The sequence below is a fragment of the Lepidothrix coronata genome, unplaced genomic scaffold (genome assembly GCF_001604755.1).
Source record: "Lepidothrix coronata isolate B3197 unplaced genomic scaffold, Lepidothrix_coronata-1.0 Scaffold230, whole genome shotgun sequence".
Classification (NCBI taxonomy): Eukaryota; Metazoa; Chordata; class Aves; order Passeriformes; family Pipridae; genus Lepidothrix; species Lepidothrix coronata.
The window spans coordinates 240,422-268,314 of record NW_016690410.1 but is presented as its reverse complement, the minus strand read 5'-3'; the positions used below and the strand labels follow the sequence as shown (position 1 = coordinate 268,314).

At 37.2% G+C, this 27,893-nt stretch overlaps 1 protein-coding gene across 2 annotated transcripts in view; it reads left to right on the top strand.

Annotated features, from left to right (window-relative positions):
• BRE (brain and reproductive organ-expressed (TNFRSF1A modulator)) overlaps positions 1-27,893 on the top strand; it is a 171,188-nt gene that overhangs the window by 105,236 nt on the left and 38,059 nt on the right. For both annotated transcript variants that reach the window (XM_017834239.1, XM_017834238.1), the window contains 3 exons: positions 23,334-23,433; positions 25,701-25,771; positions 27,236-27,318. In XM_017834239.1, coding sequence (XP_017689728.1) covers positions 23,334-23,433; positions 25,701-25,771; positions 27,236-27,318 — 254 coding nt within the window. The remainder of the gene's footprint in view (positions 1-23,333; positions 23,434-25,700; positions 25,772-27,235; positions 27,319-27,893) is intronic.

Genomic DNA, 27,893 nt, shown 5'->3' with positions numbered 1-27,893 from the left:
TGGTTTTTTTTATTTCTTTAAGTTCCATCTCTATTTTCTGGTTTCTGTTTTGTCTGTTTGTTTTTAGCTCTGCACACCTTTCTGAAAATGTGTTTCATTTTCAAGAAGTGAGGCTCTGTTTTTGTGCATGGCAGGTAGCAGTTTTTCCTGCAGTTGACATAGAAACTGTGAGGAGAGTTGAATGATGAATGTACATTCTGACAAAGAAAGTCTTGTTGAAAATTTAGGCAATCTTTGATCAATGAAAACTCAACAGCTGTTTTAATCGTCTGATACAGAGAATCGGTGCATGTCCAGAACAGTCATTTAGTGTTGTCTATGATTTCAGTGCCTTTGTTGTCTTTACTTTAAAGCATTTTAACATTAGTTTTTTAATACACTTTAAAATGTTCATTTTACATTTCTTTTAACATTATTTCTCTTTAGAATTAATTGCTTCCATTTATGAAAGGAGTGATACCTTCAGAATTTTTATACAACAGGGAAAGCAAAAACATTGCATTTGTCAAAGCCTGGATATAATTGAACAAGCTTTTTTCCCCCTCCATGATAATATTCTATTTAAAGTATATATCTCAACAGTAACAAAGATAATTCATAGTAGTGAGAAATATTTCTTTGCTTTGTTTTTCTAGTATTATGTTAAAATTTTGGAGGTCACATCAATTCATAAAATATATCAAGTTCCTTAACCTAGGATAGGTGCAGTGGTTTTGTAAAAAATTCCTTTGCAGTAAATAAGTGGTAGATTTCACATCAGAGTCATAAAGCTCTTTGTTGGAAAGGAGCTCTCAGTCATCTAGCCCAGCTTCCTGCTTGGCATGGGACTACCATCAGCACTAGCTCAGGTTTTGTGTAGCAAGGTCTTGTCTGCGTCTTGAACAGTTGTCAGTGGAGATCCTACAGACTCCCTTAAGTCTGCTTCTCCTTAGGGGAGGACCTCCTCTGAAAGTCCATTCCGAGCATCCCAAGACCTCAGTTGTCCCAGTCCTTGAGATCATGAAGGTCCCTTCATACTGAAGCTGTGCAGTTGGTTGTAGCTGTATTATACAGAGCTGTTAACAGAGTGCCATTTGTTGTGGCAGTATGGAAGGAAGGTACTCTTCACCCTTGAGCCACCATTCTTCCATTTCAACTCTGAATCAATAACAAAAGCTGTGGTAACACCGCTTGCCTCCCTCTAAAAGGCTTTTTTAGTTAGTCTCATCATGCTTCTCCAGCAATATGGAAGGGTGAGGTCTTAAGGATATATTGCTATATAGGATTTGTTCTGGCTGGAGGTCATGATGAGCCGGTATAAAGTTAAATTAAGTTCCTATCTCCAAGGGATGGCATGGAGAAAGAGGGTATGAGTTTGCTGCATTCTGACAGGGTTCACTAATGCATAGTCCTTTGGGACTAGCTGGTACATGACATAACTTAGAGCAGTGTAACTAAATATTAATGAATTTTGGTCCGTACTATGGTTAAGTTATGCCTTGCAACACCAAGGCACATAATACAGGGAAATCTCTTTTACTTTATTTTTTAAACTCTGAATACTGAAAGCTTCTAGTTACTTTTTCAATACACAGATACTAATTTGTATTTTCCTTTCTTAAATTTCATATACTATAGAAGAATTTAAAACAAAAAAATAAATATCCTGAAATAGAACACTAGTTGCTAGCAGTGAATGATCTTGGCAATGCAACTGGCACTGCTGAGTTCTTTGCACATACAACTGAGTACACTTAAAATGTTAGAAAAAGGATACATTTATCCCGGTTTTCTTTATACTAATGCTATGAAAGTCTAGCGTTCTATTTTTGTTCATCTACCAATCTGTTCAGCATATTTTGTTTAATAGTTTAATGGTAGAGTCTATATGCAACCACCCATGTTACATCAGACTCTGCAACTGGAATGTTGTTTACTTTTCACCAAGGCAACTCCCTGTTTTTTATTAATTAGTATCTAACAAGGTCAGATGGCTGACTCTCTTTAAAGTCAAGAATGTAGGGGTGTTCAGGATTTATAGGCACACTGTGCTGGCAGCAGCATCTTTTGTACCGGTGACCTGTTAAAGGAGATGGTTTGGGATGGCTTTTTTCATTTTTATATGTGTGTATATTCTTTTATTCTTCTTCAGTTATCTTGGACAGGCAATGTGTCTTCTTCACGTGCATAGTCCTTTAATACTTTGTGCCATGAAGTTATTTTCTTAAGCAACAGAATGAAACTGAGAAGATTTGTGGGAAAGTCTTCTACAACGTTCTCTCACCATTCTTTTGGGGACTAAAGGAGAACTCACATTTCTGAGGTGGTCAAATTAGCAACAGTGGCTCGTGTCTAAAATGCATTATATTTCTCTTAGTTTTAACAATCCATCCCTCAAATATCTCAATTAAAACAGTACCAGCAGGGATTCTTTTTGTTAAATGTTTAGGGATTTTGTCCAGGCTTAATTTGAAATGATGCAAGGAATACAGTATACACAATTTTCTCAGTGCTATTCCACTGATAAAATGTTTTACTGTCTTGCAATCTGAATATCTGTTTTTGCAAACTTTCATATGTTTATCTCTTGGTACCCTTCTGGGATAAGATAGTACCACATATTGTTAGGATATGTGAATGTATCCATGTGTGTCAGAAAGATTTCATGATTGGGAAACTAGAGCCAAATAGACTCCCTTTGATAATCTCAGTCTGTACCAGATCAGTGTTGCTAGGCTTAGAAATGGCCTCTTTCTTTCATAGTCAAATTTTTTAGGTCAAATGTCTTTTTTGCTTAGTTACCCTCCTCAGTCACTACCCTGCCTTAGCTGTATAGGCTGTCTTGAGGCTGTACACACATAGGTGCATGGACATGTGATACAGGTTCCTCTGTCATCCCCTCTGGGGTCATTTGAGCTGTGTGCTCTAAAGAAATTAAAATTAAAAAATTAAATACGTGCGGAAGTACATTTTTTTCCACCATGAAATAGATCTTTTTAATAATCCAGTATGTTTCTGAGTTTTGACCCTGCCAGAATATCTCAGTAACATAGAGATAAATAGATATTGCAATTGGCAAGCTGATTATAATTGTATCTTAAGGCAAGCAAAAAAGACCTTTTAATTTACTTCAGTCCTTAAAACCTGTAAAAATACTGGATTCTATTTTAAGAATGAATAGTAGGTAAATAGTGTTCCACCCAAAATCTGCCAATTACTGATTGTGTTCTCTTTATTTTTTTTTAAGTTCTTTTGTTGTAGGAGGACATCTTGGCAGAGCTTCACATATGTGGTTAAGTGCTTGCTGAGCCACAAGCAAATAATACTGTACAGTTAAGCATTTCTTCCTGCATCACCAATTTCTGTTCTCTTGGGCAACAGGAGTTCAGATCTGGGCAAGGATGACAGGCATAGACCTGTCTGATTGGATTAATAACATAGAAACTGTTGCTAGCCACCATAGTAATATTTTACAGTTGATCTTGTGGTAAGTTTCTCAACACAGATTTTGATTTTATTATACCAACAAATAGATAGGTGAGTAACTCTTGAATCCTGAAGACAAAAGGAGAATTTGTTTTGCGTTTTCAGGCTTGGCAGATCTGAATTCTCCTAAAGGAGGTCAGAAAGGGTATGTGGAAACCTGAAGGGCAGTGATGATTCAAAGTTGACTTCCAGTATATTGACTGGGGGGGATTTCTTTTAAAATGCTGTATCATTTTTGTTTGTGTGGCATTTTTAGTCTCTCAAAACTACTTTTGCTTGGAAATAAGAAATAATTAGTGTGAGGAAATGTAAGTTTTCCAGTTCATTCACACCTGGAATGGAGCTGTGAAGTAAAATTAGTTTGCTTATCAGTTGGATATTATAATTTTTTAAAAAAGGGTTTTTGATAAATTTATTTAATCTTAAAATCAGTACTTCACAGGGAAGGTCTTGTGTGTTCCTAGAGGAAATGACCTCGAATTGTTCCTTTATCATAACCTTTCAGGAAGCTCAAGTACTATATATTGGGTAGTAGGATCTATATTCTGGGTTGTACTATGAAATGGAATGCATATGAAAAATCTGTCCGTGACTTAAATTTGCTTCTCTGTGCCTTTGTGATTGTGTTAAAGTGACAATAACAGCTAAGATTTGGGAGGGTGAAGTTGTGTTACATGAACTCATGGGGAGCTTTTGGGAAAGCAGTTCTGAAATTCAAATAATGACGTTCAAGGAGTTTTGAACTCTCTTTACTGTGAGGGTAGTGAGGCACTGGAACAGGTTGCCCAGAGGAGTTGTGGATACCCCATCCCTGGACGTGTTCAAGGCCAGGTTGGATGGGGCTTTGAGCAGCCTGATGTAGTGGGAGGTGTCCCTGCCCATGGCAGGGGGGTTGGAATTGGATGATCTTTCCAACCCATTCTGTGATCCTGTGGCATGCCTTATTTGTCATTTCTTATACTTGCACATGGCATAAACTCAACTTCAATTCTCTTTAGAATGCTGCAGTCAGCCTTGATAAGCTCAGTTTATGATTTTGTACATGCAATGTGAGACCTAAATCCTTAGGAAGAAAAAAGACAAAGATCTTTTAGAAATTAATTTGGTCCTTTGAAGTTACTCCAGTGTCTGGGCAGTCTTGATGTGGTAAATGCTGAAGAGACTTTCACCTTGATTAGGATACCAGTCCCTGAAACTGTTTTGTGACACAATGTAACACTAGGAGGGGAAGTTTTGGGTTGGGTTTTTTTTAACAAAACTGAGTAAAGTTACAAATTAAAAAACAAAAACAAAAACAAACAAACAAAAAAAACCCCAAACCATAAACTGTATCTTGTTCTTTTAACTAATAGAAATGCATTTTTCAGGTATAGTTCTTTTTATCCCCAACTAGCAGCTTTTGCTCTTTTATTCTCCAACTTTTCCTGCTTTTGGAGTTGTCTGTGTTTCATCTCCCCTTTAATGTGTATTTACACTGAAGGAAAGATGAAAATACCTGGTCCTGAAGATCATTCAATCAAATTGAGCAATTCTGGTGATTCCCTGGTAGACAGATGATAGAGTGCTGGATTTTGAAGGCAAAGTATGAAATTTTAAATAAGAAGAATTTTTGTATCTTTTGGAATATGAATCGTCTACCCTGGGACTTGATAAATAGTAGTCAGCTGTTCTCCAGGCTTCCCTTGCTTTTACATGTACTGCATTTTTATTTCTTATTGCAAAGTTAGAAAAATCATACTGTGGACATAATTTCAACCTTTCTCAGCATTTGGTTAGAGGAGCTACAATTAGATATTTTTAGTCCTGACCAAGTTTGCATAAATGTTCCTCAGGTTGACACTAATTAGATACTGAATAAATACATGTTCCCTTGAAGGGTAGATAGCCTTTTCCAAATACTGGCCACAGCTTTAGATAGGTCACTTTCCACGGTAGGTCTCCAAAGGGAAAGCAATTTGGAGCAGGTGTTACGCAGGCCATAGGAGTGTAAGTTTGACATGTAAAGAATGGGTGTCTTTTTTTTTTCCCCAACTAATACATGGATTTTGAAGTCACTTACTAGGCAATAAATCCCGGTGAAGTAGCCAAGGGCTAACTTTGACCATTGCTACTGAATTTACCTCCCATGCTTTGCGGGACTTCCTGTGGGCTTTAACCCCAAGTTTGGAGGGCTCATATGGAGATGTTTTTGTTATTGCTGTCCTATGGAACTCTGTTTCATGGACTGTGGATTTCAATACTGAGATGTGCTAATTTGCAGATTTTAGATAAATTCGACTGTCTAGTTAGACTTCCTAATGCTTTTACTTCTCTTTAATAAAATTACCTCAACTATCAACATAATTTTGCATTATAACTCTCCCAGACAACAAAGAAAGGAGAAGAAAGTTGCCATCAATTATAATGTTTGTAGTTGTCTTCTCTCCCTCTCCCCCTGCCTCTCAAAAACAAGATTAAACAGAATTAGTTCTTATCTCGTCACCCACATCTCATCTCTGTACTGCAGTGGCTTGAAAACAAAGAGCACACAAATAGAATTGGGCAGCAGCACTGGCTAATTACAAAATTTGTTCATGTAAGGGGCCTTACAGCTATGTTTGTGATTGCTCTGGGACCTTTAGTCGAAACTCCAGCATTGCCTGTAAGTAGATCCTCACTGGTGTGTAAGTGGATCCTTAAATCACAGACATGTTTGGGGGGTGGGATTTACTTGCCCTCCTCTCTCAGCATCTTGCAGTTAGCCATACCTGTTACACAGGGATATCGTGTGTGCAGCAATTTGCTGGTGGTGTCTTTAGGCTATGTCCTTACTTGACTCCACCTACTCCGAGAAGTTTGACATACCCTGCTTCCCAAAGTAAATAGTGTTTGGGGTTTGGTTGTTTTGTTCATTCTGTTTCATCCCCACAGAGGAATGAATAGAGCCGTTTTGTAATCTTGATTCTCAGTTTACTTCCTTCACTCTTTTCTTAAACCCCATCACAGTAACTGCTAGTGTTAAAAGTTCTCTTTCAAGCACATGCCATCCAAATCATGGTGGTATGTGAAATGTCATGTTAGGCAACTGTTGATATTGTCAGAGGGATTGTATGTTAAGCTGGGGTGGGGAAGCTAGTACAGTGTGTTTTGCAGAGCTGTGCATTTTTAAAATCATCGTGATCGCTGGCATATCACTTGTACTTGCAGAAGAGGGCAGGGTCCTGTATCTTCAGATGCAGTGCTTTTCCAGATGTTCCACTCAGTCTGAGTTCATGTCAGACAAGTCAGGTCGTTGCTGCGCAGCTATAGAAGTATTCAAAGGAGGATCTTTATTTATTTGAATGTTTTGTTCTTTTCATTAAATCTAAAACTCTTTGAAGGTATACCACCTTTCACTTTGCTGATCATAAAATTAAAAATATTTACTTGGCTTTAAAACCTTCTCAGGAGGAAAAGAAAATATAGTCATTTTAAAATTCTGCCTTTTCCCCCCATTAGCTCAGGCTACACTTACAACTATTTTCATTGCAATTTTAAACAAACACCATCATTTGAATGATTAGTATCTATTTTAATCACATAATACTGTGACAATCCTTTTAATTTTTTTATGTTAATAGAGAGATACGTGTTTGTGTTTAAAATTTAGCACTGTAATGTGCCTTGCAGCATCATCTAAATATACTGCCCCAGTAGAAAATCACATGCATGTGCAAAATGATAGTAAAGTTTATAGAAACAGGGCTACCACATATGGTATTTTGCCCTAAGACTTCTCCAGCCCTAAGTTATTGGTGGCTGAGGGAATTTGATTCAGATGTATTCAGTAATCCTGAATTAATTTCTCTTTCATGGATTTGTCCAGCCTACTGTTTGCATACTATTGCAACAGGGATTTTCATAGCTCCACTGTATCTTGCATGAAGATCTGCCTCCTTTTAGTTTTGAAACTAGCTCCTCCTCTTAGCTTGGTGTAATGCTGACCACTACACTTGTATTGGAAGATATAGCAACTAGTCAGTGCTTATTCACTCATCATGTAATGGTTCTCGGTCTGCTATCCTCATTTTCTGTTTTCCAGACTGAGTTACCCTGCAGACAACTTTCTACTTCTTTCCTCATAATCCCATGCTCCTTTTTTTTTGCTTTTTATTTTGTACTGAGCTGACATTTCAACTGAACTTTGATCATAACCCTGAGATCACCTGAGTGTTCAACTTGATGTCCATTTGGTTAGGATTGTCTTTTCTGCGTGCATCACTTCATACTCATCTGTGTTAAATCTTCTCCTATTTACTGCCATTCTCCTACTTCAAAGCCTGTTCATTACTCTTCATGGCTGGAGCTTGTTTTGACTACCCTCAGTAACATACCGTCCCCAGACTGCCACTTGGCAGCTCACCTGTTTGTCAGGTCATTTATGAACATTTTAAGCAATACAAGTCACTACTGAACCCCCCTGCTGACTTAACCCTGCTGTTAGAGCTCATAACTCACTAATGCTTCTTAGTGACTCTTTCAAAGAGCTGCAGTGGGTGTGGAAGACAGGACTATCCCTAACTGGGAAGGAATCAGTGTGGCTTTTATGTAGTGCCTATGCACACATGTATGCTGGGAGGGAGGTTCTGAAATGAGGACATTACCCATTTGCCTAAAACCTAGGGAAACCCTCACAGAAAAAATAATCGAGTTTTTATCATGTATTTGTCATCTCCATGGCTACCTCCTTTAACTTGGTTTTATCTGAGTGAAAAAAACCTTAGTTTTACTGTGCTTAAAACCACTGGTGACGATTCTCCAGGTAAAGGTGGCTCTTGGGCTACTGTTTGTTAATGTTAGATTGCCATTGAGTTTTCGCTTGTGGTACCCATCATCAGTTCAATAGAGAGCACAGTGCTTGAGATGACGTGCATTGACTCCAACAAGGGACGACCAATCTTTGAGCATCCTTGCAAGAAACAAAAAGAAAGTTTAAAAACATTCAAGAACTACATTCAAGTGTATCCTGCACACTCACCTAAATGGAAACAGTTTAAACTGCGGTGAGTTGTAACAGTTCAAATATGTGTGAACAGCAGCTTTTCTTCTTTGTGCTGGAGGGATTTTGTCCTGCAAGAGCTAACTATCCTTGCGTAACAGGCAATTGTTTTACAGTAAATCAGTAGCAAATCAAATGCTGAGTAGCTTTTGCTAGAAAATCTTGCTAAACAGAACTCCCTGAGAGCAGGTTCCTGGTTGATTTTTTAATTCCCTCTTCTTAATTTGTAAGAACAGAAAAATCTGCTCAGAGTTTTCTGAAAAGTCAAGTGGTGGAATAAAAAGGCCATGTACCAATAGGTCTTTGTTTGTATAATGTTTGTATAATGTTTTTTAGATAGCATTGGGGTTGGATAATAAATGAGAAGAACTGGCTTCTGGAAAAACAGGACCTTCCCTGACACATGCATTTTGCATTAGTTTTTAAAATTCTTACTGGAGGAGATGGGCAGAGTACAAAAACATTTTCTGACTTATGAAATGGTGGTAAAGCTTCCATATTTTCTGCTGTACCCAGTGAACATAGGCAAGTTTCCATCACCTTCTGGTGTTTTGACCATTATTTTGCTTGTGTTGATTCATTCACCTTCTTTTCCCACCCACTAAGCAAGATAGTAAACTTACTGTGAAACTACCAGAAATTCCCACAGCTTTTTCTCTGATACAGACTCCCAGCTTAAAAAAAAAAGAAGAAATAGAAAAACCTACTGACTGATGGAAACTTTTAACTTTTACGCTGTGGGTACTGCCCAAAAACAAATTCATAAATACACATGTCTGAAACTATAAAGACTAATAGATTCCTGGTCTGGAGCTTTGGGAAAAAAAAGGTCATATCTCTAAACTTAGACTAAAATAAGTTTGTCAGATATTTTCAGTGGTATTAAGCAACTCCTGCTTTCCAGTAAAGCTGGAAGCTGGGAGAGCGAACAACCTTTGAAATTTGCTGCAATTGGAAATTGCCTCATGTTTTCCATTATAAATATTTTTCTTTTGTTTCTTTTATTTCGAAATTTTTCAGTTGTGGACTGAGGTTTTCCATATGAGATAACTGCTTCAAATGAGTACTGTTTTGAAGCTTCCTTAGGACTAAGATATTTGTCTTACCAAGTCAGATTTCCATCCCTCAGAGGCATCAATTTTTTTTCTGTGGCAATGTCAAGTTATACCCTCCTCCAGCGCCTCAGGTTTACAGAACTTTATGTGAACTCAGTCTTCTGTGTATGCACCTATGTGCACTAATGGTAAAGAAAGTAGATTACTGGTTTTATATTACGAGTCTTGGAGTTAGTTGTGGTTAAGAAGGCATTTGCAGAAGCTCTCACAACAGTGGTTTTGACAAATGATTTACCTAATGGGATGAACTTTCCTGTGCTTGTTCTTAGTCAGGAAGTGTCTGAGGAAAAACCATTTCTCTCACTGAATTGCATGTTCAGTGTGACTTTAATCAGTTGATTTTTACTTTTTTATTTAAGCTTTCAGGTTAATCAATGGGGTTGGTTTGAGAGGTGGGTTTTTTTGGAACTGCTATGGTTTTCTGCATAGGCAGAGTGAGGTCTTGGCTCCATTCCCACTGGTAAGCTCTGCCAAGGACTTCAGTTCCTCCCTAGATATGTTGTGTGGTGGGAAACCAGGGTTATTTTTTAATCTGACTTCCTAAGAAAATTAAGTTTATTTCCAGTAAAATTAGCATGATCATGTAGTCTGTACATACACATATCTGTCATTTTTGTCCTACAAACTTTCTTGAGCCTGCTGGCCAATTTCAAAAGAATTTGTCAGGAGGGTAGAAGTCTTCAAAATATGAAGTTCCTATAGTTTCATGAATATAACTGCTAAAAAGAGGCAGATTCTGTTGCTGCCAGCTGAAGGAAAGGCTGAAGCCCCTCTGTAACTGTATGCAGTGAACAGAGTCAATATGAGAGAAATGATGAATATTCTATAATCCTAGGAAGTGCTTTAATCAGAATTTGTGCTTTATTAAACATCAGGTGAAAAAAGCCTCTCTTCAGTCAAGATTCGTATCCTGAATACGTTCTCTGTTTCTTGCAAGGCATGAACATCATTTGAAGCTTTTCATTTGGCAAAGGCATTTAGGACATCTTTCCTGTGTGGTTTCTCTGATGTTTAATAAAGAGTGAACTCGTGCTGTGCTGTGCCTTTAACAGAGCTCAATTAAAAAGTCAATCCAAGGCATTGTATAAGTCCACTGGAAACCAGACTTTGTTACTGTGCTACTCATGAACTTCCTTCTTACTTATCCTGTGAATAGTCCTGATTCATGCAAATACAGATAGGTAAACATTGACTGACAGGTATTCAGGAATAAATTAAATATAGAGATTACGTCCGTGGAATATTATGATGTTACATACTTAAAACTCATAAAGAAATAATTCATCAACCTTTATTAGGTTGTGTCCATATATTGGTATGGCATTAACATTGGTAACATTGTGTTGTTCCAGCACGTGTGCGGAAGAGGATCAAATTACTATAGATGTGTGAACCAAAACTTTGTGATTCTTTTGGGGATTTTGGAGGGGAAAAACCCCAAACATTGTTTTTTAAACAAGGTGGATAAGAATTTAAACCAAGGTGGATAAATAAAAGAGGATGTATATCGTTCCCTCATTTGCATCATGAAACAGCTGATTTTTTTTAAACTCTGTGTCTGATTCTTAATCTGAAGTGAAATTGGGCATGTGTAGCACCCTGGAATTGCATCATCACCCTGAACTCTTAGTGAAAGATAGAAAATTTGAAAGAGGGAGATGATTTCTCTGATGTCAGTGTAACCCCTGCAATTTTTAAAGAAATTAAAATTTACCAGTAGTCAAAGAAGCACTAACTATAGTAGTAGTTATTAAAGGCAAGGCCTTCGGTCATTTGGAAGAAGGAAGCCCAATGAACAGAGGCTTTATACAGAAAAGTTCAGATTTAAATTCAGAACTGTATTTTTTTGTTCTTGTAGGGTCAGTTTGTTACTTTCTTTTTTACTCCAACTTCAGCAGGCCTAAAATCTTCATAAGCCAACACATTCATTATAATTCACTTTAAAACATCCAATGATGGCCTGTATGTTGAAGACAGGAAATAGAAGAAAAAGCAAAGAGCATATGATTTCTGAGAACTTCTGTCTTCACAACAAAATAATAACCTAAGCATGTAGAAGCCCCAAATTGGCTATTCCTGCCCCGGGGTTAACAGGCAAACTAGAATTCTAAAATACTATCTATAGATTTATATAATATGGAAGGTTTCATTTTTTACATTCTTTAGTCAATGCAGGAATAACTTTTGTGAGTGACAAATCTTCACAATAAAAAAAGCTTTCAAAGTTGTCTCAATGTGCAGTTGTGCTTCTGTGGTTACAGACAGAGTGTAGACTGTGTGCAATGTCTTCTAAAATGCTTTACCTGCCTGGATAGCTGGTATCCAAGGGATTTTGTTGACACTGTGATGTTCTCAGCTGACAGAAGGCAGAATTTTGGGTGAACTGAAATGACTCAATAGTAAACTTCACCTTTGAAAGATGCTGAGGACATGCTTGAGAAATTCTGGTCATACTCAGCTGCTGACAGTAGTTGTGAGTTCTACTTTGCTTTTATTAGCATACAATAGTATTCATTCCCTGGCATAAATTGTAGCAAGGATTGTATATTAATGTATTTGAAGAAATCCATAGAGACACTATGCACAAATTGTATTATGTGTTCTTAAAACACTTGCATTTTTAGGGTAAAAGGTATTTTAACAAGACATAGTACTGCTTCAGTACTTTTATTTTTAAGTAGTCTTCTGATCTTTTTTACTTATCTAGAGCCTTAATATAATTTCCAAAAAGAAAAGACTAAGCTATTTTATCTGTAGAGTCCTGATATTTCATTCTTTCTAAAAGACAGAATATAAATGATTTAAAAACTAACAATAATTCTCAAAATGTCAATCTTCAACTAAAGAGGCTAGTTTATCAAAGCATCCGATATTTTTAAGTACATCTACTTGCAGATACAGTTTAGGCCACCCCAGTATCTTACCTCTAAACCCCTTAAATGTTAAGTAATATTAATCAAATGCTTAAAAGGTGATAAGGTATACTAAGGTAAAGTTGGAAGTTTTGTCTTTTGGTGATCATGTAAGTATTTGCAGGTTCTAAGGGGAAGAGGGACAGCCATAAAGAAGGTTTAGGGGATGCAAGCGTGTATGGTTGACTCACGGCCTGACTGATGTCTGTGTCTGATGTGCACTGTGAATGTTCATTATCTCTAAGGAAAAAGTTGAATCTCTTTGGAAAGGATTTTTTACTCCAGTCCTTGCCTCGCATGTACTATAATGAAACTGCTCCAGACATCAGTCTAAACAAAATCCTCAGAATACTTGTATTTACTTTTTGACCAACTAAGCACTGTTCTAAGTTACAAATTATGAGATTTCCAGTTTCTTGTGTATGTGTGGGGTCCCTACTTTCCTGGAACACAATGAAGACCTGTGAGTTTATTTTCTGCCTTTTTTGTTTTAAAAGTAGACCTGTGTCATCATTTTACAGGAGGAACCATTTTTGCTTCTGATGTAAGGTCAGAGTTTCAAAGTGCCAGCGTTCTGAGAAATTTTCCTGTCTTTCCCCCTACTAAAGGCTGCCTTTGTGCATTGTGGTGCATAGCTCTGCATCCCTCTGTTTTGAAAAGAATGTATTAGGATGAATTTTGAATTATTTGTGTTCATAGGAACAAAACCGGCTTACACAAATTCCTGTGGTAAAGGCTGTAAAAACCATCCAAACAGATTGATATCACCTTGTTAAATGAGTAAGGGTTTAACATGGTTCATATTAGCTTGTCAAGCCACAGTGGCTGTGTTTACATGAAAAACTGATGTTCTCTTGCCTTTCGTCCACATGTGTATTTGGCTTACATAAAACCTGAGCTTACTCGGCCTCCTGGAGCATTTAGCAGGAGCACCAGACCAGACTTGTAGCATTCCACATCGTTTGTGAACATAAGATAAAGCTAATTTGAAGATCTGAGCAAGAATGCCCCTTAATCGTGCTGCATACACATGGAAATCAGTGTCAGAAGCCAGATGTATGAAAGAAAAACATTTTCCTCCTCTAACTTTCTGTCTCCCTCGGGCATTCTTATCGATGACCCAAATGCTCAACTTCATATCCAGAAGTTTTCCAGCATGTTGCTCTCATTTCACTTCTGAATTTTTTCTACAAGTTTTCTTACCCTTTCAGTATGTACTTTTTGTTCTTCATGTAAGCTAATTAAATGTGATGCTGATGATGCAGAGGACAGGATGTTTCACACAAAATGTTTCTCCAGATAGATGAGATTCACAATTGAGGATTACTGTCTGGCCTAAGGAGAAAGGAAAAAAAAATTATTATGTGGGAGAAGTTTATAACACAGCACTATTTTAGCACAGAGGCAAAAAATAGCATGCTTACAAAATGACTATGTCACTGGAAGTGTTAGGCATTAAGCAATATCAGGAAAAGATTAACAATAAGAGATAATTACTGTAATTTGACAAGTAGATTAGGGAACATAAATAAAATAAGGAACAATATGAGCAAGTGCAATCACAAAACATAAAAGCCTGCAAGTTATAGGAAATGACTGTTGTTCTTCAGAAAAAGGAGAGAACAGTAGACAAGGAAGGCAATAGAGTCATGAGGGTTTTTGAGACTCATTTTCCTGCTTTGTGGTAAAGACAGTGCTGGTTAGCTGGGTTTATTACAGGGACTGGAAAATTACCTGCCATGTGAACAGTCATAATATAATAAACTGGATGTTATTGAATGCATGGTGGAAGAATGATAAGAAATTACCGGTACATAGGGCATATGTTTGTAAACATAACTGCTACCATCTTAAAGCAGTTATGTTATCCACTTCATTGATGGATAATAGATTTACATGGATTTGTGAAAATATTCTGTTCAATGAAATTGTTTGGGAGATCTTCCTCGCTAAATCAGAGTGGATTATAAAAGAGCAGATCAGTATCTTAAATGCTGTCAAGCACTGTGTAACATATCACAGTGCAGAGAGGGATTTTCAGTGATCCTCACAATAATAAATCCTGGATTGTTGCATTAATTTATTGAGTGCTACTGTTTCAGGGGAGAATACTGCTCACAACATACCAGCACTTCAGCCTTCTTTTTGTTTTTTATGCAAAAGTTTGTAAGTTCTAGTTCCTGTCTTCATGCTAAGCCATTTTTAGTTCCTTTGAGACAGCTCTTCAAGTCATTACGTTTTTCCCTTGAAGCAGAAGAGCCAATGCCCAGTATTATTTTAGTTGCTAATTAGAAGGTCCTCAATATATTCACAGTTAAGGTGGTTATAAATATATCTGCTAAACAGATAATGCCATTAAAAGTACCTTTCTGAAGAATAGGAATTTGAAAAGTAAATTTCAGATAACTGAGTCAGCTTTCCTCCTTCACAGTATGTGTGAAAGAGAAATGGGGATAGTGCTTAATTTTAAATAAATTCTTCATTTTATATTGGCATCTCAAATCGGTGCAAGATAGAAAAGTTTTGCAATTCAGTTACAATTTACTTTTTCTCCAGCCAAAATCTTGTTTTGCCTTAGTTTTGACAATTCTCCAGCCTCTTCCATATTTCTTTTCTTCCTGGGATCCATGCAGAAGAAAATTGAAGTAGGTTAGGCTACGTGGTCTTTCTCTTGGCATCTTAATTAATTTCTTTAGTCTTCACTTACAGGTGAATAAAAACTGGAAATAAAAACAAAACAGGACTGAACACTGCTCTCTTTATTTACTTATCTGCCCCTGCTGCTTATCTTATCTGCTTTTTCTGTTCAGTGATATTTGCTGCTGCTCTGTTTGTCTGGATTTCTTTCCTACAACTTTTCCTGGTTGTTCGAGGGGGGGGTGGTTATTCACTGTTATTTCCTTATTGCATTGAATTCTCTGTAAAAATCTTTGACTCACTTCTCACTCAGGTTTGTCTTAATTTGCTGCCAAGAGTCCTTTAAGAAACAAGCAAAATGCTTTGGAAATATATACTTCTCCATTGTAAGTGTTCAAGGTTTAATTCTCCTTGCTGCAATGCATGCTCTTCCTACCCTCTCATTCAATTCCTCTCTCTGCATTGTAGTGTGAAATACTGTTCTGTGAAAGTTCTTTAAGACAGGAACCATGCCCTTCTCTTTAAACTGTGAGGCATCTAGCAACTGATTCAGGTCTTCTTATATCTGTTTCCCTTAAATATTGTCAGTAGTTAGAATTAGTATTAGTAAGCAGTACCTTTGACAGGGGGGACACACCAAAGCTACTTTTCTGATATCATAAGAAGTGTCTCTAAATTCAGTTCTTCTGTCATTTGTTATGGATTCTCATTATTATTTGCCTCAATTGACTTGAGTATAGTACATTTGCAATATACCTTGCTATTGGTGGTTTTTGCAGAAAAACTAAGTGGGGCATCAGTTTGTTAAGTTGCAACACAAAAGTAAGATTTGTCAGAATTTTTAAGCCTTTTAAGAGAGAATCACACTCCTTTTATAACCTGTGGAACTTTTCATATTTTCATTTTGAACCCGTTCGTAGTGTATTATGAAAAATAATTCTATATTAATACTTTGAATCAGTTTGAACTATATTACTTATATACTTTTCACTTTCATTTTATGTTGTCAGAATGAATAAGTGACCAAAATTTTTGTGGAGTGATACTGTTGACACCAGTTAGGTTAACCTGTATTTTAAGCTGCTGTACACATTGAAGCGTCGCTGATCATTTGTTTTGCACTATCTTGGACTTTTCCTCAAGTTTTTATCTTGAGGTGTGATGGAGGTCCCAGAGGGCAATCAGTTGTGCTGGGCTGCCTGCCTGCCCAGGCCATCTGCTGTAGGCTCCGGATCAGTTTATAAAAGTGGGCCCCCTCACCCAGAGGATAAAGCAACGTGATGACTGTTGTAGGCAGAGAGCTCATACCCTGTGGTGCCACTGTGTAACATCCATGTCCCGTCAGCTGGGTAATAAATGTTATCCTCTCGTGGTTTTGTTTCTTCAGAGAATGCAAGATCTGAGGATGGTGGAGAGTTCTCTTTTCCAACTCTGGCAGCCCAGGTTTTCACTCACCCAACATGTCAGTAGAAATCTGTCAGTTCCCTTTATGCAGAACCTTTCTGCATGTGAAGATGATGGAAAAATCGCCTCAGCTCTGATTTATCCAATACAGAGGAAATTTTCAGACTTTTATGCTATCAAGTAGCAATAAGAAAAACTTTATACTGCAAGAGTGTCTGTTCTTTTTTCCTCCAGCTCTGAGGAGTGTCAGGGAAGGGATGAAAAGAAACATATTCTAATTTAATTATACGGCTAACAATCTATTAATCTCATGCTTCTTGGTTTTTTTCTTCAAGGAGGAGCAGAATCCTGGGGACAGAGCTCCTATCCCCCCACGTCTTTCAATATTGAATCATTGTAGCTATGTTTTCATGTAAATCGGATGGATTAAAGTCTGCTGGAACCTAGAATCTGTATAGTTAATGTAAATATTTCCTTCATATAACCACTTCACCTAAAATAGGTAATACGTTACAGACATCTGCTTCTTTCTTAGAATTTTACCCGCAGCAGAATACAGAAGTTGGAATAACCCAAACAAAGTATTTATTAGCACTTATAGATTACTTCATCCCACAGCTTTTATACTATTCAGTGAATGTTATTAAACTTCATTGTACTTCAGTATAAGCATCTGGACATTATAGGTGGGCAAGCAGAGAAGCAGACTGGTTGCAATAACATGCTGCAATAAAGCCCAGTAAGTCTGACTTGCAGTTTTCTGCACATTCTGTGAAACTAAAATACTTTCTGGTTTTACTATTTGCTCTTTAGAGTGATTATTTCATATTTTTTCCAGTCACTAGTCAGGAAGAGCTCAGAGGTATTTATTCTGAACCTCTAGTAAGTCAAGGAAAAAAAGATGGTGTTATCCTTTCAGCTCTAATGGCCAGGTGCTAAGTGTAAGTTGGACCGGAATTCTTTCTCAAAAAAAGTAGATTTGGCATAGTTTTCACTCTAGGTCTATTTGTGATTGTATTTTTTTTTTCCTGTACATTCAACAATGTAGATACTCAGATTGCATCTGTTAGCTGAAAACATACACTTCTTTTTTACCAGTGTTGAAGTACAACTAATTCTAAGTAAAAATTGTTTCTTTAAAATTAGAATGGAAACTTTTTATGGAGACACTTTCCTTTGTGATAGATTTGAGTGGACAAGCAATATGTTAATTACATTTGGTTTAAATGGAGTGTTATGAGAAAGGGAAGAAAATACTGTCACAAACCTAGACTGACTGATTTTTCAGTACAAGAGTAATGTTCTGTTATTTTACTGTTAAGCTTTTTATTGCTGATCGAAGCAGTATTCCAAGGCTTCTGCCAAGCTCCGTGTTGTCTGTGTGATAGGAGGGATTTGGTTACAGTCTGGCAAGTCTGAAAAATGGTAAACTGACAGCAAATCTGGGATCATGGTTGGTAAGGCAGCTTTTGTGGTCACGTGCTTTTATTTGATGTGGTTCCTTGTGTCTCCTGTGCCAAATGGTGTAATGTACTAAAATGATGAAACTGCAAAAGAAAAAAAAGTCAAGTATTTAACTTCAGCAACAAGGGAGAAAGAGAACGGGAAAAGAGATCAAAGTCCTTAACATACCTCTCAAAATAGAAAAAAAAAGAGAAAAAGAAGGGAATTTCTTTCCACATGCTTGAGGCTACTTTTGCCTATAGTCATCATGAGTAATAAACCCTTCAAAAATGCTTATGTAGGTCTGCAGTGTGCTTTAGTTTCAAAATACGCAGGTATTACAGAGAGTTAAAAAGGGTATATCTTGGTTAAAGAAAGAACTATAGTCTCTGAAGGCTACTTTCCATTAATAGTACATAAATTTGAACATGTTTTAACACTGGCCACACAAGAGAAAAGCTCTTAGTTACTTTAAGTTGGTATAAAAGGTCTTTCCATGCAGAGGCAAGGTTTTTATTTGTTTGCATTTTCAAAGCTAGGCGAATCTTCAACTGTATCATTCACAATCATTGACATTGTCATTTCACTATTTTATGTGTGTTGTGCAGAAAGAATTTATTGGATTAGAAATTGATTGTTGAGTACAATCAATATTATGCACCACTTTCTTTTGGTATAAAGCTCTGTAATGCTATGTTCATGCTGTGCTCAGTGTTGGACCTCCTTGCCCAAATACACATTTTTTACTCTTCCTTCCTTGGAGAAAAAAAATGACTACTCTTGGGTAAGGTACCTCCTTTTAACAGCATGAAACTTTTCTGTAAATGTTCTTTTCTGTCTGATACTTGTTTCACAGACAAACGTACACAATTTTTGGAGGTGAGAAAAGGGAACAGGTAAAGTGGAGGGGGGTGAGGCACAAAACATAATCTGGATTACGTGTGCACAGGTGCTTAACCTGTGTTAGTACATAACTTTATAAACTGTGATGTAGATATTCTAAAATAATACTCATTTTTCAGACTCAGCTCAAAAGTTTCCAAGCAATCCAGAGAAACCTGCATTTTTTTCTGCTCAGAGAAAGAGGGAAGCAAAATGAACTGCAGGGAAGAGGTGGTGTGAATGAAAGGAGTTTAGGGAAATTAGACAGGCCCAAGTTAGTATGGGGAGAGTTGTAGGGAAGGAGGTAGAGATGGAAGTAAGAGCATCTCTCTACATACCTGTAAGTCTGCCTTGCTAAAGCACCCTGTCATCTGAGAAACACCCTTTTTCTCTAATGAAGGGATGGTTTTCAGGAAGAGGAAATAACTGGTTTACACATAAATACTCAAGAACAAAAGCAGTCACTTCTGTAAACCTGTGAATTAATGCTATGCCTTTTTTTTTAAAGGATCATTTCTTGAGAGACATTTTAGTGTAATTATAAGCTATCAAGAAATGGGAAAGAATTTTGCAATTTTGTATGTGGGCCTGAATAAATAGATCCATTGAGAGACAGACAGAGCAAGTCACTTGGAATGCACCAGTCAACAGCAGAAATGTAAACATACTCCAGCTATGCTCTCTGCACTTGTATTTCAGCGTGTTGCAGAACAAAACTTCTATTAATGCAGGCTGACTGCTGTACTTGTTGAATTCAGTAGTGAGTCTCTCACAAAATCCAGCTAGTTCACAGATCATGGATGAGAACCACACTGTGTCTGCCACTCTGGAAACTCAGGAGGACAGAAACTTGCTGCAAAGGAGACTCTGCTCTGTCTTAGAATGAAATGTATGAAGTTGGTTTGCAGAGCTGACTAGGTTTGGAGCAAGCCAATAAAATGCTGAGGCCAACAAATCTTTGTCTCTATGTTCCAGTGTGTTTGAACAACCTTATCTCATAGACAGGTACATCTACCATATATTAGTCTTCATCTGGTACTAGTCCTAATGAAATAACATCCACTAAGACTGTTGCTTTCTGAATTGTCATAATTATAGAAGCCACTCTCAGACTGTTAGAGCCTTAGCCTTTAAAAAGTAGCGGGTTACTGGAAAAAACTGTAAAAATCAAACACAATTCAGTTGGTTGTATTGAAACTAGTCTTACTCTGACTGTAGAGGAGCAATATTAATTGTCTGTATTTAAAAACAAAATAACTTCCTTATCATATCTCTTGATGTTTTTTGTTTAATTTTTTTTTTCTTGACAAAAGGAATGTGGGGCTTTTTTGTGAGGGGAGTTTAACAGTGATACCAAGAAGGAAAGCTTAATTTCAAACAGAGTGGTGTTAGATCTGTGCTCCAAGAGGCCTAACTATCTAGAAAGCAGGTCTGATGTGCAACAATCTTTAGCTTGTGCTGGTGAAATATCTTGACAAACAGAATGTCCTTGACTATGAAAAGCTTCTTATGGCGTTTTGTTCTCCACTTTTTCTTTTGATTGGACTGTGAGGTACCTCAAAAAGTAGCATGAGATACTGAGCTGCATGCTGGAATTCCCTTGCCTTTTACAGGTCTTTCTTTGATATTGTGTAAATCACTTTTTTCTTCAGCTGCAGATTTATTATAAGTCAAATGAATTATTACAGCCTCTTGTGCAGTCTCTTGATTGGGAGGTACTGGCATGACAGAGACATCATAGTACAGCATAGTAAAATCAAACTCTGAGCAATAGTTTCCTTATATGTTTAAAAATAAAAGGTAAATATCAGTTTAATAAGACAGATGAACCTTAATTGCTAAATGTTTATAGAAAGTTTTGAGATGGTCAGAGGCCAGGTCCTGTGCAAATGCAGTATTTTATTAAAATATTTAATAACCAGATTCTCTGATGCAATTGAGGGAACAAAGATGCCTGTCCACTCTTAATTTTCCCTACCCATAATAATTTCCATAGAATATAAATTACATATTGTACAGCTTTATTCTGTTTTCAGAGGATAATTATACTAGAAATTCCAGCCTTCTTTCTGTGGAGGGACCTTTTTCTCAGAAACCACACCTTGTAGCAGTCTGTTTTTCATTTGAGAAGGGCTGAATTTCCATTAATGTCCACAAGTTTTTATGGGTTGGTGCCTTTCAAGAGATGGATACAGGTAAAATGTATGTTTCCCTTACTCACAAGTCATCATAATTCAGTCTGGAAGATGTATGTATTGGAAGCTGATGATATAGGAGTGGAAGCTTTTTTTTACGTGTGTAATATGTTAGAGATTACTTCTAATTTCAGGCCTGCTATTGTAACAGAGAGAAGCCTGAAATTCCTGTTGTAGTCATCTGAGCATCTCCAGTGGTATCTCTGTGCTGAGAGGGAACTTGGACTTGGTGTCAAATGAGGCAAGGCAGGATGCAAAATGGACAGTACCAGTTGCTCTGTCTATGAGATTGGAGGCTATGAGATTTATGCAACCATTTAAGGAGTTTAATAAAAGGAAAGGCAGGGTCTCAAAGTAAGGTTCACAACCCACTTTTGACATACCAGGAGGGACAAGCAGCAAAACATTCTCCAATATTAGAGACTGACAGACCCCATATATTTTCAGTTTCCTAAGAGCAAATTACTGTTTCAGAAAAGTTCCAACTTTTTAATAGTCACACTCCACTGTTTTTAAACATCCACAAGTTGCAAAATTATATTCCCGTCTGAATAATTTTAGTAAGAGGGTAGCACCAAGGAAACTGAATTCAGTTAAAAAAAAAATCCTGTTCAAGTCTTACTTCTGCTGGAAAAGTTTGTTTGTTTTTTTATGTAGCTGTGGTGTACTCAAAGCTTTTTTTTTCATCATTGCATATGCAAAATCCAGACCTGCAGAACTGTTCCATGTGGTGAACAGTCTGCTAAACCCAGACTGTTTTGCCTGAGTAGCAGATTTCCATATACCTCATTATGAGTTTGGGATTTTTTTGATTTATGTAGACTCTGTTCCTTCAAAGGGATGTATGACTGTAGACCTTTATATGTACCAAAGTGATTTCTTATCAAGTACTAAGGAAAATACAAAGGCAGGTCCAGTTGGAGAATATGAGCATTTTTTTTTGCAGAGAACTTTCTTTCTAGCCAGTTTAATTTATCATGGAAACACCATGTAAACAGAAGGCCACAAAGTTACTTAGCTTTTGAAGTTTTTAATGGTGGCCAATGAGTTTTTGGATGGTTAGTGAATGATGTAATCCACAGTGTGTAATGCAAATTCATATCCTTTTTGATTGGTAAGGGACTATAAGAAAGATTTAGGTCAGTACTGCTAAAAGACAGTAGCACAGACTTTATCTCATTAAATACAGCCTGATTTAAATAAGTGTTAGATCTTTCCACACCAAAGAAGCAATTATCCTTGGTAATAGCAGGTGTGCTTGAGTCTTCCATGCTGTGATAAAGGCAAATGATTAGGGTACTACTAAATACATCTCTAAGGTTATCTTATTTCTGTGGATTCCTACCACTCAGATTTCCAATCTGTGCATGGACAGAGTTAATATCCTTGGTTTTATTATTTCCTTCTGGGGATGAACAAAATCATAGAATCAGGGAATATAATTATGAAACAATGTAGACTGGAGAGAGCATCTGGAGGTTATCTGGCCAAACCACTCCTCAGAGCAGGGCCAGCTTAGATCTGTGTGCTCATGGCAGTCATTCAGCTGAGCTTTGTGGACCACTGAGCACCACTTCAGAGGAGCCACTGGCTCCATAATCTCTTGAATTTTCTGTTAGATAATTGAAGGCATCAGTACACCTTCAATAACAATATGCCTTAAACTCCCCTCCTTAACAGCCCCACCTACCCAGTGTTCTCTGAAGACTGGACAAACCCCTTACATCATCATGTACCTCATAAACTTTCTGACCCACTGCCCTCTTAATCTAGTAGGTTAACATCTGTGTTGTGTTGGAAGGTCCAAAACTGGAGTAGATGATATCATCAATGTTTGCATCTGGCCATCTATAACTCCTCAGTCCAAATTATTTTGATTATACTTAGCTGTATTGACTGAAGGTGGTTTTTGGAATAATTAAGACTTCAAGTCTCACACAACTAACAAGATACCTGAACTACAGTATTCCACATCTTATTGATGAGGTCTAAGGAACAGAACTGTTCACAATGAAAAAGCTGTTTCCTGAAAAAATGCTTTGCATTAAGTGATACTCCTAAGTGGGTTTTTTAGAGTGGGTCATGTTATAACCTGTTTTTGTAGATGGTATCACTCAATATTTCTTCTTATCACCACAGCATAAAATACACTTCCTCATGGCCCACTGACTTTAAGCATAGGGAAAGAGGACTGTGCAGAAATCATTTTCAGATCCCAGGGACCGTATGTATAATGTACTGTTAAATTAACTTCTGTTTCTAGTGCGCTTGGAGGATCATCCGCCCTTCACATCCCAGCCTTTCCTGGTGGAGGTTGTCTTATTGACTATGTACCCCAAGTATGCCAGCTGCTAACAAACAAGGTAAGTTAGTAAAGACAACTCAGTTTTCCTTTTCATTATGGTCTGTATTGCATTTCCATAGAAATCGTTATTCTTCTCCCAGGTAGTCCGGGCAAGGCATACTTAAGCTGAACTACACAGGGAATAGCTTTTTGATAAGAGCTGAGCACCTAAGCAGGACGTTGAATATAACAACTCTTTTAGGTAAACAAGTGACGTTGGGGTCAGATCCTGGAGCAGTTTTTTTCTTCATGTGACATGTTCCGATTTAGGGTAAAATGTTACTGTAATGTATAACACTGCATTGTAGCATACTATTTTGTTAGTATCATAGAATCATAGAATCATAGAATAGATTGGGTTGGAAAAGACCTCCAAGATCATCAAGTCCAACCCCTGATCCAACTCCAATTACTATATCATGGCACTAAGGGCCACGTCCAATCTCTTTTTAAAAACCTGCAGGGATGGTGAATCCACCACCTCTCTGGGCAGCCCATTCCAATGCCTGATGACTCTCTCTGTAAAGAATTTTCTCCTGATATCCAACTTAAATTTCCCCTGGTGGAGCTTAAGCCCGTGTCCCCTTGTCCTATTGTTGGTTGCCTGGGAGAAGAGACCAACCCCCGTCTGGCTATAGTAAATACAAATGTGTAGTTTGCATTTTATTTTTCCATTTGGGAGTTCTCATACCTAGTCATCACTAAGTTTTGAATACTTTCAGTGATTTTTATTCTCATACGTTTCATCCAAATGAACTGAATCAGCAGTCTGTTTGGATGTAATAGCTATTTAGGGTTGCTGAAAAGGTTGTGTTCCTGTTAGCTTACTGTTTAAACAAAAAAGAACAATTATAGTATTTTGAAAGTTTCTCCATTATTTAAGAGTACTTTTCAAAAGAAAGCTTAGGGGCCAACATCTAGAAATTTACCTATTACAAACTTCGCATTTGTTTATTATTTTTACTTTCAATTGTCTAAATGAAGAAAATAATTTTATCTTCTAGAAAAAGTTCTTCAAAATGTGCTTCCATAATTATATTGACTCTATCCTTAGAGTTGTTTTTGTTGTGGTTTTCTGTTAAAATTACTCTCTGTTTTTAAAATCTGCAAGCATACAGGACTGTTTTTATCCTTTCTTAAACGAAGTCATTTGAGCAAACTTATCGTGCGTTTTCCTTTTCCCAAAATAGCATTTCAGATCCTACACAGAGCCTTCAAAATAATTGTAGTTTTTTTATAAAATGAATATATTTCAATGTGTAAATAGAATTCAGCTTTAAGGTATACAAGATAGCTCTCAGCAATGAATGTATCAAGACCTTTTCAGTAATTTTAGGAAAGCATTTGCCAGCCAAGAAATTCTGGTATTGCCATAGCCAAGAAAATACTCTTCCTGTTCCTTTCAGTGAGGAGAAAAAAAGGTTTCTAAAATACAGCTTTTAGTTCTGGAAAGTAAAGGAATTTACATAGAGTATCATATATGGAACCACACCATAAGTACTTCAAGTCACCAGTTCTAAAGCAGATGCTCTTGCAGCCTCACAACACATGCATTGTTTCTGTTTTGGGTCAAGCCGTGTTCACACTGTTCTCCTAAGTAATGCCATTCAAATCAATAAGAAAATATAGATGGTGCAAGGAGAATTTTGCTTTAAGTCTTCCAAATTTAGCATTGTTGGATTTTGTCTGTGCCAGGATGGAAGCCTTTCAAAACCCAGAATGCCTCAGAAGTTGATGCTCGCAGTTGAGTAGGTGGATCCCTGAGTCAGCATGAAACCAGTGACAGAGCTTAGTGTTCAGAAGATTTTGTTGGAGATGCAGTCTTCACAAAACACCCAAGATCAGTTATGAAAGATACTTATTTTTGTCTTTTCTTTTATAACCAGAATGTTATTTCGACACTTAACCTACTGTCAGTTCAGGTAACTGTGATTTGTCTGTCACAGCTTTCTACTCAAACCTCAGTAAGGCAAGGCTGAGCATTTCTTTCCTTCACTTTTTATCTTGTGCAGTTAAACAGTGCTTCAGTCTATTGTGAAAAACTTAAGTTTCACTCAAACGTGAGTGAAGAGATTTCTCTGCAAGATGTTCTGTGTGCAAGATCCAGGGCTTGTTTTAAAGGCATTTTAGGATTCTTTAAGGAAATCACACAAGGTAAATGTAGGTTTCAGAACTACTACCATGTCAAACATAAATCTTCCTTTACAAGAACTATATGACAAACTGGGATTTAGCTTTTTTTATCTTTTTATAGCTCTGGATTTATTTTCTTCTTTCTTTTTTCAGGTACAGTATGTTATTCAGGGATACCATAAGAGAAGAGAGTACATTGCAGCTTTCCTGAGTCACTTTGGAACGTAAGTTTTCCTGTGCTGCATTATATTCTGTAACATGGGGGAAAGTAGTTTTCTGCACGTGGTTTGTGGTTGTGTGACTGCTGTCCACTGGATGAAATGAAATCTAGTCATTTTTCACAGAATGATGTGTATAGCTTGTCTCTCTGTAGCAGTACTGTAATGAAGGTCAGCATTATTTCACTTCTGTGCCAGTTGCCCATCTGATTTTACTAGAAAATAGCTGATGATGGGAAAAGGCCAGTAAGGATTTTCTCCTTGTGCAGAAGAAATGTGCTTATTTCTGAATAAATGACTTGAGAGGTCTTACAGTAATAGGCAGTGACTGAGGTGGGAGAATGGGGAAGCAGGTCTAAGCCTTGCAGGAGCCAGAAGCCACTGCTTGGCATAAAAACAGGACTGGGAGACCAGCTGCTCCCACCACCAAGCAGTATTTTGTCTCTCAAGAGAAGAGGCTGTTGGGCCATGTTAGGTTCCTGCAGATCAAGCAGTGGCCATGGCCAGGCATGATGACACATTAGCTTCGCAAATCAATTAACCAGGGCTACCCTGGGTCAGCACTTTGGTTTCCCACCTAAATTCTGACTAGAGTGAAAGTCCAAGCCTCTACCTAGTTGTGATGAATGGTTTCTGCTTCCAAGGAGTGATGCCAAATGACATGGATATTCGGGAGCCCTTCAAATCTCGTGTCTCTCAAGCGAGCTTAGGAAAACAGGTGGCTTCTAGCACGGACCCAGATTTAATACAATGATAATTAGATAACGGTGACTTGAACTGGATATACAAGTAGACAGTCAATGCAAGCTCAATCTTTGTCAAGACAAGGTATTTCCTTTTCTTCTGAGAAAACTACAGTATAGAAATGGCCAGGTGCACCTATGATTTTATTATATCTACAATGTAGTTCATGAGTTCTGATACTGCTTGAGTTTTTTAGAGAATACCAACTTCTGATAATTGAAACTTGTAATCCATCTGTTGAACAAGTCTTCTATATCGAATTTTTTGTATGCTCTCATGTTTTGTTTTTATATACGCTCTTTTCAATTTTCAAATTTAAACTCTACTCAGCCTGCATATTTTCAGTTTTACCCTCTCACTTACTACAGAGTTAATAAGTTACCTTAATCTCAGTAAGATACAGGAAATTTTTGTGTCCGCAGTTTTACCAGTTTAGGACTGCAGATGCATTAGCTGATCTCCTTTCATTCTGAAGTGCGTTTATGTAAACTGAACATGGCCTTTCTTTGGGTAAGAAACTCCAATAACACAACATAATTAAGATTATTACAAGTTTAATTTACAGTTAGCTAGACAATTTTAAATGTTAATAAACGAAGCAAATACTGGAAGTTTCTGAGCAAACAAACAAAAATAACAATCCCTGTAATACAAAATTTACCTATTAATCATTCAGTATTATAAGGTAAAAATTATATTAATTTTTTGTTGTTTTTCTGTTGACAGCGGTGTGGTGGAATATGATGCAGAAGGCTTCACAAAGCTCACTCTGTTGCTGATGTGGAAAGATTTTTGCTTCCTTGTTCACAGTGAGTAACACTTTGCCTCAGGCATAAGTGTCTATCCTCTTGAAGATACAAGTTCAAAAGGGAAAAAATACAATTACAGGAAACAATTTAAAAGTTTTAGCTGTTTTTATCCAGTGCTTAATCTATTTTTGATGTGACCATGACACTTAGAAAACACAAAATCCTAATTGTTTTTGGAGATGGGGGGAATTGGAGAAGGGGAGAGGATCCACATCAGTAGTGAGATGTCAGCTTTACAAAACACCAAAAGCATCCTGGGGAGGTTTTCTGGTAATATGATGCAAGTTCAAGTTCATGGTTGTAACTTGGCCTTTCAGAAGTGTCAATAATGAGAACTAGTATTTTACTCAACCCGGGAATACCTAAAATCTTCTGTAGTTGTCAGGAGTTAATGCATTGATACTAACTGTAAAGGCTCTCTGTTTAATTACATGAGAAATACACTATACTGTCATTAGGATCCAAAAGATATTCCTAGACTGAAACTGTGTAGGCAAAACTGTCTTAACAATGTAGCTAGATTTGCTGTCATTTGAAAGTTTTAAAAAAGGATTGTGTTGCTTTCAAAAAGACAT